At 40.8% G+C, this 17,723-nt stretch overlaps 1 protein-coding gene across 8 annotated transcripts in view; it reads right to left on the reverse strand.

Annotated features, from left to right (window-relative positions):
• The window catches only part of LOC121504912 (collagen alpha-1(XXV) chain), a 245,038-nt gene that overhangs the window by 100,464 nt on the left and 126,851 nt on the right, over positions 1 to 17,723 (reverse strand). For all 8 annotated transcript variants that reach the window (XM_041780021.1, XM_041780019.1, XM_041780017.1 and 5 more), the window contains exons 3-4: positions 17,263 to 17,307; positions 9,023 to 9,030 (exon numbers count right to left, since the gene is read on the reverse strand). In XM_041780021.1, the coding sequence (XP_041635955.1) occupies positions 9,023 to 9,030; positions 17,263 to 17,307 (53 nt within the window). The remainder of the gene's footprint in view (positions 1 to 9,022; positions 9,031 to 17,262; positions 17,308 to 17,723) is intronic.

Raw genomic sequence — 17,723 nt, forward strand, 5'->3', positions numbered from 1 at the left:
CTGGTCTGTAACTATCATATTGTGTCAAATGTGACCATCAGCATAAAGAGTGACTTTTTATTTATGGTAAGTTTTAAAGCTAGAATGAGAATGTGCCTTACAGGAGCTTTAAAAAAACAGCAATGAAATACTGTTAATTTTCTCCATTTATAGGTATTTTTTGGCTTTTAATGCCTTTATTTAGAGAGGAGGACTGTGGATAGAGCTGGAAACAGGGATGGGAGAATGGCTGAGAGATATGCGGGACAGGAGCAGCAGACTGGACTTAAACCCAGGGCACCTGCATGTATGGGGCATGAGCTTACTGTTAAGCAATTTGCACTCTTACAGTTAATTTTCTTGCCAAAATAATGTTGCTTTTATGGTTTTGCAACTTTTTCCTTAAACCAACAACCTGCCAAAGATGATATATCCCATCTGGAAATACAAATCTAATCAATAACATGAATGCCAGAGCAGAAATAGTGGTAGAGGTACTCCAGCTAGAAATCTGTGGGCACCACTGGAAGGGAAATCTACTCCGTTTCAAACACACAAACCTAGAACAGCATGAAACACATCCAGTAAAAACATATATCTAAACGCACACCTCCATCTGTTAGTCCTGCAAGGGAACCCTCAATCATACTACTGAAGGCCCCCGGGGGACTTTTTTTTTCAAGGCAGGAAACTAATGGAGGACAGGGATGTGAGTAATCAGAGCAGAATGGGCAGGAGCGGACGACCACAAGTGGCTGGTGCTCGTTGGGGGAATCTGGACACAGAGGTTAGGCAGGGATAGGAAAACCACACTGGAAAACTGACTTGGGAATGGCATCTGGTTCCCATATCCACAGTGTATCACAATTAGGCGGCATAAAATGGTTTTAATGTGTTTAATGTGTGCGTACGTGTTGGTGAGTGTGAGTGAAGTGACTGAGGAGGGCGACTGGTTTAGGGTCTATGCTTTGCAAACCAAGTGTCAAATATTCAAATTCAAAGTCTCACCCAGGAAAGGGCTCATTAGATCGGGAACATCTGAACAGCTTCAACCAAATTGTAGGAATGAAAATCCAAACGCTGCAGCCAAAACATTTTTGATGCAATACGTAGGCAAATTTCTGACCCGCAGAATTCTTGTCGTGGATATGAAATGTTGAATAAGAGACAATATTCCAGTAGGAAAAGTGTTTCTTTCACTTCTTCTGTTGAGTCAATTACAACCGCACTGTGGCAGCTCAATATTTCTCATCGTTTCATGTTATGAGTTGGAGGAAAATTCCCTTCAATCAAAAAGCTGCTGAGCCTTTTTCTCGCATTGAGCGCTAATTCACCTAGCATGTTACTGAAGCTCCTCCTGTGAATATTCAGCCAGCCAAAGTGCATTATTGACTGCTTTAAATCACTGCGAGTACCTCGCTGTTGGTCTGAGTGCTCCTGCTCTACATTGCTGACAGACACGTGCCGCTGATGTTCACAGCGTGAGCATCAGAAAGGTCAAACTCTTAATGTTTGTCACATCCAGTGACAGACTGATTCCTCGGGCACCGACAACCTCATGAGCCAGAATTAATGCTGTCACATCAGATAGATCTACATGGTCTAGGTGCACCTTTGTAAAACTGTTAACAGGCATTTTCTGTTTCTTACAACATGCAACAAAGCCAAATCTGTAAATTAACACAACATGGCAGCAGGCAGCGCCTCCTTAAAAAACAGGATCAAGTTTCGCTGTAGTTAAGCTGGCACCTTCTCCACCTCTGCAGGGCAAAAGTGATCAAAGTCCAGCTGGAATATGTTTTATTAACAGGTGTGGAGCCGCGTTGCATAGCAGATGAAGGATGAAGGGTGGAGGGTGCCTGAGCTCCTCTGCTTCACCCCGACTTTGCCTCTAATCCCTGTAACGTAGCTGCATAATTCATACGTTGTGACAGATCTTCCTCGACCCGCGTCTCCTGTATCTCAGCAGTGAGGTGAAGACTTCTTGTCGACTTCACATACAGATGCAGCCGGCTTTATTTACCTCATTTCGAACATGACTGAACTCTTGCTAGGGCTCCTGGGCTGTGCAGTAACCGGCCTGGCTTTGAGAATCCGCTGTGGTGTGTGGAGGCATGCTTAGCGGGCCGAAAGCGGGGTTTAAAATTTCCACAGTTGTATCATTTTCGAATATTTTGCCCTCCCTTTAACCAGATTTCAAAACAGGCAAGTTTCTTTTCTCTGTCTGCATAATTCTAATTTACTACGGCATTCAGTTTGGGCTGAAAAAGTACAGTCAGCTTGTGGTGTTGGTGGGTGCGCGGGTGCAGCCTCGGGGATGGTGTTTTATGCTTGATTGGTGCTAAATGGTGTGCACACACAGTGGTGGGTGCTTGGGGTTGATGTTTTGACACGGACCGCCCTTGAGGAGCAGCAGAAAGATGAGAAAAAAAGATAAAAAATGAGAAGCAAAGAGATGATGTTTCTTGCTTTGGCTTAAATTTCACAGGGTTTATGCAGAGTAAAAGGCATTTCTCTGGTTTCAGTGGTGAGAAGAGTCAAAATATTCGGCTTGTGAAGACTTCTGCAGCTGAAAGGACTTCTTCTCATAACTTTAACTAGCCGTCCTTAAAGCTCCTGTAAGGAGCTCTGGTTTGTGTTGGTTTTGATGCCCCCTAGGGGTGTAGAGAGGAAAAGAGCAATGTATTCAAGTAAAAGTAAAGTTACTTTGATTAGATTTTATGTAAGTTGCTAGTAAAGAGCCTGTTGTATTACAGAATGAAATTAATACTGATGTTTGTTTTTGACCTGCCAGAGCAAAAGAGACCATCTGATTATTTCTGTAAATATTTATAAGTGATGGCTGAAACTTTTGCTGGACTACAGGAGTTAGTGATGGGATTTTACAGTAGCTTCAGCAGTCAGTCACCTGTCAGAACTTTAATTAAATTTTTATCTGTACCTGTGTGAAACTGGCACCTAATGTTGTCTGATATCAATCATGAGCTCCTATGTGGAATTGCATTGTAATTGTTAAGTGTCAGACTTTGTGATATTAGAAAATATGGTATTGTTGTCCAGTGTTATGTACTTAATCATATTGTATTATATCTGGAGTATCTTACTGAATTGTATTGTATCGTATCCTATGGTATCTTATCTTATCTTATCATCTTATCATATCGTATCGTATCGTATCATATCAATCGTATTGTATCGTATTGCATAGGATCGATCAAATGGTAACGATCTTATCATATCGTATCGTAGCTTATTGTATCTTATCTTATGTTATCTTGTTTTATCTTATCTTATTGTATTGCATAGTATTGACTGTATTGTATCTTACTGTATCGTATCGTATCTTATCGTATCGTATCGTGTCTTATCGTATTGCATCGTATCGTATCGTGTCTTATCATATCGTATTGTGTCTTATCGTATCGTATCGTGTCTTATCGTATCAAAAACTATAGTATTGTATCTGGTTTATTGTATTGTATCATAACATCCTATCGTACTGTATCATATGATATGGTATGACACCATATCACATTGAATCATATCTTATTGTATCATATCTTATTGCAACATTTGTATTCTTTAGTTTGAGTCGTTTCATATCCAATTATATCTAGTTGTTACATATAGTGTGTCATTATTCCCTAACTAGTTTCCCAAAGGGTCAAAATATCTTAAGGAAAGAAAGTAAAGGGCCAGAGGTCTGATATCTTTTCCCACCCATGATGCCATTAAAGTTTTTTTGATGTGTGCAGATATTGTTTCTTCTAAAATCACAAGTGCATACAATAGTGTTTAGTGACAAACTGGACAAAATGCACTCTTAAAACAGTATTTGCCCACAAAACAAAATTAATTTAAAGATCAACCATGTGGATTTTACATTTGAAATCTACAGTGCCAACAAGCTGGGATTCAACTAGAAGCATTGTAGGGTGCTGAAATGCCGCTTTAAAAAAAAAAAATAGACAATTTTCCCTTGCCAACTTTACGTATTTTCAAGCCAGCTGTGTGGTTCTTGGCTTGAAATGGTCTAGCCGCCATTTGAGAATGGCTGTTGTACATCATCATATCATATCCGGTGTATTATATCATATTAGGGCTTCAAATCATATTGTACCATATCATATCTTATCTGGTGTATGGTATTGCATCATATTGTATCATATTGCTCTGTGTTGTATAGTATCGCATCATATTGCATTGAATCTTATTGTATCCATCTTGGTTACCAAATCCTATTGTGTTGTGTTATACTTATCTCAAATGGTATCAAACCATATCATGTCATGTATCGTGATGAAACTTGTGATTTGCTTCCCTATTTTTCCCTACTTTCAGTTATTTCTGACCAAGTAGATTCAGTTTGACGAACCTGGGGATTTCAAGTACACATGTAATGCTAAATCAGTCAAAGTACAGCAGCTTGAAACAGCATGTGTACAGTATGTGGGTAATGAAATATTACCGAAGCAATAACGTCATCGACATCAAGTACTTGAGTACTTAAATACTCACACTTATCCCTTGTAGATGTCAGACAAAGAGATAATCTACATTTTCAATAGTAAAGTTTCTTGATGACTGTTATATTAAACTGTCAAAAGAAAGCAGGATCGGGGCATGTGGTTGGGTCACGCCCTCTGTAAAGGCTAGTCTCGTTGGAGGCCAACTTTGGTTTGAGTCCAACTTGTGGCCCCTTTTCTGCATGCCATTCCCCACTTTGTCCCTAATTCACTGCACTGTCCTATGCTGTGTCATCTCCAAATAAAGACAAAAAGCCCCAAAATAATTCCTCAAAAAGGAATGAAGATGAGAAAACACTACAAAGACATATGCAGGACAAAAATCAGCAAAGAGATAAGATTTATCACTTTGTCAGCAGGGGTTGCCGAGATTTGAAAAACTGAAAGTTCCTCAAAACTGCTTTTGAGTCTTCCTTTAATACCTGAGGAGATAAAGAGCTGTGCTGGAAAGCAAAACAGGATCTCTCTCTCCTTTGTAGGGATGCAGAAATGACAACAGAATATGAATCACCAACTGGCTTGTTTTAGTAAAGGAAAAACCTTTATCACGAGGCGCAACGCAAGAGCAAATTAAGGATGCAATGTTCAGCCATTAATCTGGGTGTAATCTTGAGCATTAACAGAAGCATGGATGAAATATTCTGAATGATAAGCAAACAAACAGCTTTCTTGAAATATCATCTCATTTCCAACAAGGGCGCCAAGTGAATTATTGCTCCACAGCAGAAATACAAGGAAAGAAGGCGTATCAGTCTGAGACATAGGGCACTTGAAGGTAAACTGGCTGCTGAAATGTGGTCAGGAATTTATATATTAGCACCCTTGGCCTGACTTGGGCCATCTCCACCTGTCCTTCTCATGTCTGCAAGCTGACCTTCATGTTAAGTGGCCAGTTTCACACAGTTGACTGAGTCGCCTAAGTGTTAATGTACACCCCTCCCTGGTCATCCTCACAGGAAACGCAATCTGGTTCTCTCTGTGTTGATCCTGACCTGTACATAAACTTTGCAATGAAAAATGTTCATAACTGTTTCCTTCAATCTATTTACTGACTCACAAGCTGCAAGTAATTAATCTTTTCACTGTAACTCAAATAGTGCAAGAAGGCTATCTGTGGTAAAATGCCTCACTTCATAGGCATATTTGCACTTTTCAGATTTTTTAAACTGTTTTATCTACCTCATGTCAATCTGCCCACATCCTTGCATGTTTTATACTCTGATCATGTCTAGTCAGCATATTTGCATCTTTTGCACATCTTGAAACCATACTGTCAATGCAAACAGAAACTAGAAATGTACTTTTTAAAATTTTTCATTCTTAAAAATAATTTCATATCATATCATTTTATTTATCTTTGTGTTTAATGTTTTAATCCTGTACAAAGTGAAATGCTTGTTGCATACTTTGCCAGTAAAGCCAATTCTGATATACGACATCTATGATCCCATGACACAAACGCAAAAAAGGAAAGGAAATAACGACAAAGTAAATCATTTTTCCATTCCTGAACTCTGATCACAAGCAGCGACTAAGGATCTTCCTTGATGACTTTTGACTGTTTTCTATTTTTTCTCTCTGAAACCGCAGGTCTCTGTCCATTCATCAGCGGCTGCGTAACGATAAAGTCACAGAGATCTGTAATGGCTTAAGCAGCGGTTGGTTTTGTTTGGCTCGGAGGGCTGTGTACAATTTACGCAGTGTTTGCAGAGTTATGGAGGGGAGCTGTTGAATATTCATAGCGATGAGTCCTCTGCCATCCCCCGGGTGGGCATACCAAATGAAAAATACACATGTGATCACTTACTACTTTCTTTAAGCAATTGGCAAAGATTTTTTAAAATTAGGGGAACAGATTTGGTGAGTCATTGTCAGATCGTTGCATTTTTTAAAGACTTGTCTGCTTTGAGAAATGCAGTCAAGCATCCAGACTTGAGCTTTTTTTTGGTCTGTCCTGTAAATTATAGCCTTTTTTAAAGTTTAGGTCTGTTAGAGCCTGGTTGCTTTGCCAACAGTAAAACAAGCCCCCCTAGCAAACATTTACAGCACTTCTGCTACCTATAATGACTTCATCAGAGACTGATTTGTGCTCTGGATTTATGTAACACCTGAATCCCTTAGGTATAGTCATCTCTGGTACATTTTTAAGGGATAACACTTCCAGGCTTTGGTCTGCTCTTCTTAGAATGATTTTATTTGTCAGATGTAAGGTCTGCTGAGAGAGGCTCAGACTCGAGACCACCTGCACTTACTTACGTCCCAGAACCCCAGTAGCGAGAGCCTGAGAAGGCTCCGAGGATTAACTTACAACTTTTACAGCTCAGTCGGCACACGCTATTATACCTATTCAATCATACTTGCCTGTGGACTATAAATAATTTTAACAGAGCGCACAAATACAGAGCACGCCTGACCTGGTTGTACAGAGAACTGTCGCTAACTCCCCGTGCTTGTGTATGTACGCATGGGTTTGTCTTCATCTTTTTGGGGGGAACTCTGAAGTTTTCCATCTGTGATCACCCAGCAGCATAATGAGGTGAGATAATCTATTCGGGTGCAGCGAGCTGGCAGAGATGGAGGCTGGTAGCAAGGATATTACAAACCAGACTGCCCAAATGACAGGGAAGAGGCTCTCTATTAGGGGACGGCATGGATCAAGTGATTATCTTAATCATAGAGTGGGTCTGTTGGGTAAGACTGAGACTTCTGGTAACACATTTGTCATAATCACATGTCTTTTACATCAGCTGAACAACAGCTATTACCATGTTTACTGACAGATTTTCATGTCAGACTTGAAAGAATTGTTTATAGTTTGAGGTACTGTTCCATAGCCAAAGCAAATACAGCCAAAACTAGCCGCTTAGCCTAGCTTAGCATCGGAAAAAAATGGGGTACATTGCTTCCACAGACATAATGAAATCAACTCTGACGGACATAGTCTCTGTGACATCACTCATGGTTTCAAGAGGTATTATGAAGCTCAAAGATGACAGTCACCATACTGTGCATACAAAATTAATACAGCTTTGGATCCATATAGAAAAAAAAGATAAAATGGTGGAATTTGGTGGATCTTAAAGGTATGATTTGCAACGCCCCCCAAAAGCCATGTGAGGCCCCAATTGGTGATTGGACTAGATTGGAAGAAGAGGGGTTCACAAGAAAGGAAAAAAACCCTCAAACATGTTTGAGCCTCAGGAAGTGTTTGTCTGTGTCAACACAGAGCTGAGAACAACAAACTCAGAGAGAGCTTGACTGCACTCTTGGAGAAATTCATGAATCAGTGAAACCATCAAGATATATTTGATGTTTGCTATATTAATGCCTAAAATCCCCCCAAGAATCAGAAAATCCCCCCTCCTTTCTCCGCCTTTCAGAAAATGTGTGCTGAAACAAGATGTTTGCAGATTTTCCCCTCATGATGTCATGTGGGGAGTTAGCCCCGCCCCCAGGTTCGGTTGGCCCTCTCTGCTGGGAAGAAAGTTCCGCCCTTCCGCCCTCCTCTACTAATAAGGAGAGACACAATCATTAGGCCAAATCCTTTTCCTGAGAGGGGCGGGGTCAGGGGCGGAGTCAGACAGCTCATTAACTTTTAAAGCCACAGACACAAAAACAGCTGATTCTGAGATGGACTGAAACAGAGGGGTATTTAGACATACAAAAATCCAATACTGGAGTGTTTTTTTCAGCAAGAGAGTTCACAGGCATGTTCTGGGGACCTCTGAGAACAATATAAACGTGTCTTAAAAGGGTAAAATATGTCCCCTTTAAATGCATCAGCCTGTCACTTAACTAAGCCACATCCCACAGGATGTAAATCTGAAAAATATTGTATTTGCATTTTAATGCCTTTACTGATAGAGGAGGACAGTGGGTAGAAGCAGAAACAGGGGTGAGAGAGTGGGGGACAGACATGACTTAAACCCAGGCCATAGGATAGAGTCCTCAACGCACTGGTTGTGGGATCGATCCTCGGTCTCTGCGGTGTTTCGTGCATGTTTTCCACCCATTCTCTTCCCATGTTTCCTGTCTCCTTTCAGTTGTCCTATCAAAATAAAGGAAAAAAACAATAATAAAAAAAAAATAATAATAATAAGATAAATTAATAATAATAATATCGTGATGTCTTGATTTGTGACGCCCTGATGAATAGGGCGACAGGATGATGATCCAGTGGCAGCCAGAGCCAACCAGGGGCCCCCTGAGATCTGATTGGCCACCCTAAAATCTTTATCAATGATTGGCTATTTACCATCTCAGTCACTGAGGGACAGCTGGAACTTAAATAATCTACAGTTGAGGTGTCCCAATCATTGTATTATGTTTTTGTCTGTGGCCCTCACAAAGTTTAGATACCTCTGCTAAAGAGGGTATGTCTCCAGACGTCTTCATCTTTCCTGTGACCTTTTAAATTTGCTCCCACTCTTGATGTCACAGTCTTTATTTCTTTCTTTTAAATTGTTAGAGTTTTTACCTTCCCATGGCTGGAGAAGATATGAAGCAGGCATACTTACAGGAGGTCCTGAAAGAGAAAGGAAAAAACCAGTTGGTTAGTGTGTTTTCAATCAGTGATCAAACAGAGTCAAATCATCAATGTTCCGTTAAAACCACACATCCAAAATAACTAGAAGACTCTTGCTGAGAATAATTTCTTTGGGAAGGAACATTTTAAAAAGATGCATCTCTTTCATGATGAATTTACCGACTTTGCACAACAGACGGACGAAATACTCCAGAAAAGCTCCAAAATCAAAGATTAGAACATCTGATATTCAAAGATTTCTTTCCACAGTTGGCTCAATGACGGCCACCAACCATAATGACCACATCTTACATGGTAAGTGGCTCTAATTTCACTACTACAAGGGGGCGAAAGCTTGTTAAAAAAATACCCCCACGTTTTTGTGAGGTGACACTCGTCTTTTTCCCAATTACCGCTGCTCAAAGGACCCCGTGCCAACTCATTTCAGGGCCCCTCACAACCCTGCAAATCATGTTAGGTCTTTAGGTTCTTATTAAAAAGGTACCCAGCTGTTTCAAGCCTTAAAAGGATATTTTTTTCTTTATGTCCTTGAACTGTTCTTCTTCATGACCAGGCAAAGTGCAAATGGCTCCAGCAGCTGGAGCGTTTAAGGAGCCGTGTGTAAGAGGCTCGCAGGGCTGCACTTTTGTACCGTTGTCATATGGATGGTTGAGTTACAGTAGACCACTTAGCTTTTAATAAACCTGCTCCACTGTGTTTTGTCGACATGTCCCACTGTGTCCAATGGCTCGGTATGAAGTTTTCAACCAGCAATTATGGGTTAGAAATTTGAAACATGCTTCAAAGCACCTAGCAGCCGCCTCAAAGGTGTAAGCCTACAAACTCTTACATTTGATGGCCTTAAAGGAGTATTTAATATAATATAATCCATGTTAAATTAAATAGTCTGTGACATGTTGTTGAATAATCAGCCCTCAAAGCTCCCGCATTAGGCTGAATTTCACTTTCTGTTCTTACACAGTTCCCTCTGGTCATCAGAGATTTGTCACCCTCCAGCGTCAGCGAACCAGAGACTTAGGGTCACTCAGCTCACGAGACTGCTACTGCATGGTGACTGTACGGTGACATGGACGTTTACTTCATTTGCTTATTCACAAGAGTTGAGAAATCTGAACTCAAGCAATTTACTTGCGCCATGACGGCCAATCAGAAAAGGGTCCTCTCATAAGACATAGGAGGATTTTCAAATGGCCAGCCTGGGCGGGGGGGTTATTAAACCAGAAAATAGAGGAGAAACTTGTGGAGTCTGTCTGGGGCTACCCAAAGCTATACAACACGACATGCCTGTTCCACAGCCACAGGAATAAAAGGAGCTTGTGAAACAATAGCTGTCACTTGATTTCAGCCATCTGTGTTAGTTTTGGCCTTTCCACAGCAGATACAAAGCAGAAATCCTCTCAGTGTAGTCAAGCTCAGCCATGTTTGTTGACAACTAACTGACATACCAGATGTGGAAGAAGAAAGCCCCTCCTCTCTTGCATCATCTGGGCACTGGCATACACGCAATCTGACATGCGAGTGGAGCAAGTTATTTGTGCGAGTTAGGTTCATGGTCATGACTTTTGGTCAAATTTTGAGTCAATTTTAACAGGGCCATTTTTTTTTTTTTTGCCAAATTTGGTAAAAGGGCCATGGTCATGACTTTTTAGTCAAAATTTGAGTCATTTTCTCTTAGGCCAATTTTTTGCAAAAATGTGGCAACTGGTCTAAAGTCATGAAATTTCTCATTAAATTTTGAGTCCTTTCTGACAAGACCGACTTTTCTCAAGGTTGAATTTTCACTCAAATTTGGCAACAGGAAAATTGGATACATTTGGAGTACTTTAAGCCACGCGTCAGATTTTGATTTTTTTCCGCGGTGGTGAATTTTTCACTCAAATTGGCGACCGATCAGCTGTCTTGACTCTTTGGTCAAATTTTGACAAAATTTGGTGACTGGTCTGCGGTCATGTAACCTGACACGCTAGATGGATTTGTTTCACACATCCATCTGGGACAGCTTCAATGGGAAACGTTTGAGAAAAGCAGAGGCTTTGAAAAAAATTCAGTGTGATTGGATGAACGTTCTGTCTGTCACATCTCTATGGGCCAATCAGAGCAACAAAACACGTGCCGTAGCCGCTATCGAGCGGCGCTTGTGCTGCTACCAAGGATTAACACGAAACTATAGAAATGTAAGTACTCAACTTTTGTCGTTTTTGAAAAGAAAACAACTCACTGCTGATCTTTGTTCTTCTTTTCATGAAGACATTTCCAAAGTTCTGATAAAACTGGCGCTTTAGCAGCATCCACGCTAATCTCTTCCTCCATAACTGCACCAGCTATTGCTGCTGCTTGTTTACGTCACAACTCTGCCGTGCCTGACAGTATCGCCCCTTATCGCTGATTGTTCCTGTCACTTTCTAACCGGGCTCAAACAGTTCAGATGGGAGCTTGACAAGATGGATTCGCCAGTGAAAAACAAGGAAACGGGCGTATCCATCTGCTTTGCAAGATAAGCGGTCATGACCTTTGGTGAAAATGTAAGTTGTTTCCAGTGATGTTTTTTTATAACCAGATTTGGCAACAGGTCCACGGTTCCAGCTATTTGGTCTTATTTTGAGTAATTTTCCCCAAGGCTGATTTTTTTTTGCTTAATTTGGTGACCAGTCTGCTATAACTTTGAAATTTACCAAAGTTCACCATACCTTACAAGCTCCACAGGGATGTACTGAAACAGTGAATCTGCTTTGGGATACAGGGCTTTCAACTCTCTGTATCTCTCTGATTATTGATGCACATTCAGCAGTATCAGGTTGTGCTATGCTCACGTTGTCGTTAATTATGAGTAAACCAAAATGTTTAACTTACTGTTCAACAAAAATATAATTAGTGCAGTGCTGCATATGCTTTTGGTGTGTATGATCCATTTACCACACATGGCAATGACCACATAAACACATTAGGGCATATGGCACAGTAATCAATGATCTTGTTTTTACAATTGTGGAAAGCTAAAACAAAATTAGAACTAACTAAATGCCCAGAAATACCAAAAACAGTCTATCAGTCTATCTTGAAGTGAACACCCCGCTTTAGCTGAATGACATCTGTGAAATTCCATTTCACGTCTGTATACAAAGACATTTTTCTCACTCTTACTCTGACTGGCCAGTATATGGGATGTCTTTCTAACATCCACAGAGTTGCTGATGTTAAACTATTTTCATCATTTCCATACATTTGGTAGAAAATAACTTGTCCACTGAAGTGTGGACTGTGTGAAAGTCTCAGTCCTCTTCACAACCACGCCAGCTTGAAGGCAAAATTACTCGACCAGCAGAGCTTTAGCATCAATTCCTCCTTTGGTAGAGGCAGGTTCATGAGTAAAAGTCCTGATTATTCACATAAGGAAAATATGTGAGGAGTCTTTTAGCCATTTCCAGCATTGACCACCTGCTAGGACAGTTTGAGAGTGTGGCTTTGACTGCTACAAAAGCTTTTTCATCCCTCGCTGTCATGCCACACTTTCCCTTTCCATATGTTACCGGTAAACAAACAAGAGATCCTGATGAAGTGTCCCATTCATTTTTTTAATGCAGGGGTAAATATCAGCGCGTCTTTTTCCTATTTGTTCTCCCTGTCAGCTGCAGCGGTGTGGGCAGAAGCTTCCCCCCGTCGCCTTTGAGGATGAGTAAACTGCAAAACACCTCGCCATGAATTTGTGGGAAAGTTGCTGGAGCTTAGTTACTTTTGGTTCGAGCGAATCATGAATTAAATATGTGTCCCTTCAACATCCACCGGCGCTGGGAACTTAAAAGAGGGAAATTGGATTGGCAGGAGGCTTACAGTGCAGAATGTACACAGCACTGCTGTGCCCGTCAAGGCCTGAGTTTTTACTTGTATAAATAATGTCTCTTAAGTGGTTTTTATCCTGTGGAAGTGAGCATGACTTCAGTCTCCCATAATGCACCATAGTGCCATCATATTTATTAGCTTTAAATGTGTCTCAGGGTTTTGAATAAACACTGTTTTCACTTTTTTGTACTTGGAAACGTACAAAAAGTAAATGTAGCAGAAATAACTCAGCTTAAAATGCATGTAATTATGCTAAATCTCAGTTTGAGAACAACATTTTTGATTATACTCTGCTCAGGGACGTCTAAAACGGAGCTTTGTGCAGAAATTTAAATGCTTTTGTGGGAGCTGCAGATAACAAGTGAACACCAAAGGCGAGTTTGTGACTTTAATGAATCAGTTTCTCTTGTAGGTGAGGAATTTTTTTCAAGTAAACAAGCTTGAGACCAACATGTCCAGTGTAGCAACAAGCTAAAGCCTGTGTTTTTACAGTAATTTGTGTTATCACACAAATGCTAAGGCCTGTCATCCCAATTTTTCCCTTTTGTCCTCCCTTAATAGACCACTGTGCCACTCCAGTCCAGACAATGTGACTGGCTATGATTGCTTGTTTCCAATTGCTTTGTCAAGAGGAAGCCGTCCACATTAGCTCTGGCTGAGCAGAGAGAGAAAAACAAAACTGTCTTAGCACAATGGTGCCATTTGAAGTATTCTGGCACACAAGATGCTCATTGGAAAGTTAAAGGCTGCGTAAATGAAAGCTGGCTGCGTTTCAGTCCTGCAGCCGACCAGAACGTTGACCTGTTGTCTATCTGTCATTTGATTTCTCATTTTTCATCTGGCTTTCAACCCACGCACAAGATGTTTTATGTAAAGCAGAAAAAGAAGGAAAGAAAGTCGCACAAGATAGAACATCCACAGCAGGGACTGTTAATCCATTATTTTCTCTCACTTATCTGGGGCAGGGTTGCAGGGTTGACTAAGAGAGTCAACCCAGACATCTCTCTCCCCCGGTAACATTTTCCAGTTAGTCCTGGGGGAATCTAAGGCGGCCAGGAGACACCCTGATCAGATGCCCAAACCTCAAAATTGGCTCTGCTGTGAGCTCCTAACCCTATCTCTGAGGCTGTGTTGAGCCGACCTCTTGGGGAATCTCATTTTGACTGCTTGTATCCGTGATCTCATTCTTCCTGTCACTATCCAAGTTGGAGTGAAAGTTGGAGCCAAATAGACCTGAAGCTCTGACAGTCTGGTACAACACAGGGCAAAGGGGTGGGGTTAGTTTGGGTGCAAACCAAGCTGGGTGGTGGGTAAAGGCGAGGACCTAGGTGTTCTGACCCGTACATGAATTTGGAAAACTCACCTTCCTGATTTATCAATTCTTGCACATTTGTCACACTTAAATGTTTGAGATCATCAAACAAATTGTAATATTAGACAAAGAAAATCTGAGTAAATTTAAATAAAAAACTGTTTTTATTAAGGGGAAGAAAACATCCAAATCTACCTGGCCCTATATGAACAAGTATTTGTCCCCAAAACCTAAAAACTGGTTGTGCAACTCTTCAAGCAACTCTTTCACATCACTGTGGCAGAATTTTAGCCCATTCTTCTTTGCAGAATTGTTTTAATTCAGCCATATTTGGGGGTTTTCAAGCATGAACGACCCATTTGAGGTCATGTGATAGCATCCAAATCAGATTTAAGTCTAGACGAGTGGTGGTTCCCAACCTGGGCATTGGGCATTGGGCTTGGTTGTGTGTGTGTGTGTGTGGGGGTGTGTGTGTGGGTGTGGGGGTGTGTGTGTGTGTGTGGGGTCTCCTCTGGCCTGGTTATAAAGTGAGGTGTACAAATATCTTTTTTAAATCAAACAAAATCAAAGATTAGAAATATAACATACAAAGGCTTTTATGGACCACCCTATAAGAAAAAAGGGGATCAGTTCATTTATGAGCAAAAAATAAATGAATATTTGATATTATAAAGTTGTACATTAACAAGAAAAATCTTAAATTTTGAAACTCAAAAATGTCAGCTTTTAAAAATCTGAATTTTACAGAGATTTAAAGGCAACAATTTACAGGAAAAGAAACAAAAACAGTGGTTGTAATTTTGCCATTTCCATTTTATAACCTATAAAAATGTCAATGTTTACGACTGTACATTTACGGCTGTAAGAGTAAAAAATTTTTTTTTCTTCCTCATGGAATAAAAACTTTTTAAACTTGAGAATTTGAGTTTTAATTGAAAATCAACAGAACCTCTTTTATAATATTGGCACTATTATTTGTAGGGTGATCCAAATATGCTGTTATAATAATGAATAATTTATACTCTGGTCTTTTTAAGAACAAGCATGTAGGCCTCAAGTGTTGGGATTTTGTCAATGAAAGCAATTAAAACTGATGTGACTTTTTCTGTGTGGGACCAGGGGAGACTTAGCTTTTCTTAGATATGAGTTGGTGGGGGGGGGGGTGGGGTAAGGAACAAAGGTTGGGAACCACTGAACTATACCCCTTCAAACCCTTAATTTTCTTCTTAAGCCTTTTTCTTTTTAAGCCATTTAGAGGTGGACTTGCTGGTGTGTTTTGGATCATTGTCCTGCTGTAACCCAAGAGCCCTTGAGCTTGAGGTCAAGAACTGATGGCCAGACATTCGCCTTCAGGATTTTCTGGTAGAGAGCAGAATTCATCAATTACAGCAAGCAGCAAAGCAGCCCCACACCATCACACTACCACCACCATGTTTGACTGTCCGTATGATGTTCATTTGATGAAATGCTGAGTTAATTTTAAGCCAGATGTAACGGGACACCACCCTTGAAAAGTCAACTTTTGTCTCATCAGTCCACAGAATTTTTTCCAAAAGTCTTGGGGATCATCATAATAATTCTTTTTGGTCAGCGCTGTTGAACTCTGACATGGTTGCCATTTTTGCCCAGTCTCTCTCTTAATATTGATTCATAAACACTGACCCTAACTGAGTCAAGTGAGGCCTGCAGGTCTTTAGATGATCCGGGTTCTTTTGTGACCTCCTAAGTCATTGATGCCCTATTGGGGTAATGTTGATAGGCCAGGCCACTCCTGGGAAGGTTCACCTCTGTTCCAAGTTTTCCTCATTTGTGGATAATGGCTCTCACCGAGGTCACCAGAGGCTCAAGGCCTTAGAAATGACTGCAGCATGATGTGTCGCTGTTTAAGATCTTTTAGCATACTTCACCTAGTCAGACAAGTGATTTCTTTATATCTTTATCCAATATTAAATTCTGTTTAATAATCTGAAATCTTTAAGTGTGAAAAATACAAAAGAGTAAGAAATCAGGATGGAGGCAATACTTTTAAATAATAATAATAACTTTATTTATATAGCACTTTAAAAACAAGGGGTTACAAAGTGCTTTGACGTGCAGAAAAACAAAGCAGAAGAACCCAGCAAAAGATAAAGACAACAAAACAACAACAACAGAACACTCAAGGGGAGAAAACCTAGACAAGATCAAAATCCAGACTCCATGCCTTTTTCACAGCACTCTAGTTCACCTGACTGAATCTTACTCATTTCACTTTAAAAGTAGTGTTTGTATTTGTTAAAGCCAGCCATGTTTCTCCTCCTCTCACACACAGTGTTTGTTTCTCAGGCTATGAAACAGAACCGCTCTGTTTTTCCTACACCTCGCTCAGATCTGGGACCTTGCTTTACCCTGTCTCTCTAATTTCTTTTTACAAGGGCGCTACTTTTGTTCCAAGGCACTGGCTGTGCTCGGCTGCGCTGCGATCTCATCGCAAGAATGACGCCACGCTCCAGAGCCCATTATCACTTTCACTATCAGGTGAGGCGAGCGCGGCTGCAGCCTCCAGCCAAGTGCATGTTCTCGCTGCCGATTCAATTTGTGCCGACACTTTGTGGGAGTGTCGCCGCACACATGTCCTTTTCCCAGAGACTCGAAGGCCTCGGATGACTCGGCCAACTTTGTTGAGTCAGCTCAGTTGGGAGTGGGAGGAGGGAGGGGAGATCCTGAGCACATCATGACCACTTGTTGCTGATGCTAACAACATTTAAAAAAGAGTTGGTCTCAGAAATCAGCTACTTTGACTGTCCCAAGCTGCACTGTCTCCTGGTTTGACTGTAAAAATCTCATGTTTCTATAGTGACTGAAGCTGAAATAATCCAAGGAACTCTGAAACCGCCAGGCCACAAATTACACATCTATAACCTATTTTGGCCTCTAAAGATATACAGTGCACTTTTACGTGATTGTAAATGCAGTATGATTTGCTGATGTCTTACTGAGTTATTCCCTGAATGTTTCTGGATTCTGTATTCTTTGGCCACACATACAAACACACGAACATACATTCAGACAAATGTACATACCAGGTTCTCCATCGCGGCCTCTTCTTCCTCGCTTTCCTGGAGGTCCTATGAAAAAGAAGAATATAATACACTTCGGTCAGTAATTAGATTGTCTCTGTTTAAGTCTCATGTTGTTTGAGTGTTCCCACAGTCAAACCACCGTGCAGCAGGATGAGGAAGAGACACTGCTGGATGTTGCCTTTGGACTACAAAAACCTCATTAGCATCAGTAAGTATTTATACATAAACTGGAGAAGAAAAGGGAGACGGTGTTGCCAGAGAAGTTTGCTTCATGCTGACTTCCCAGTGTCTTTTAGGGCCTGAGCACTGAAAGCGGTATGAGGACCCGACTGGAATGCAAATGCTTTTTATTATTCTTTCTGACGCCAAATGAATAGCACATTGGTGGCTTCAAAATGCCTCAAATCAAAAAGTCAGTCTACTGGGTAATCTAAAAGGTCTGTATTCAAATGAAAAATGAC

The sequence above is a fragment of the Cheilinus undulatus genome, linkage group 22, assembly GCF_018320785.1.
Source record: "Cheilinus undulatus linkage group 22, ASM1832078v1, whole genome shotgun sequence".
Lineage (NCBI taxonomy): Eukaryota > Metazoa > Chordata > Actinopteri > Labriformes > Labridae > Cheilinus > Cheilinus undulatus.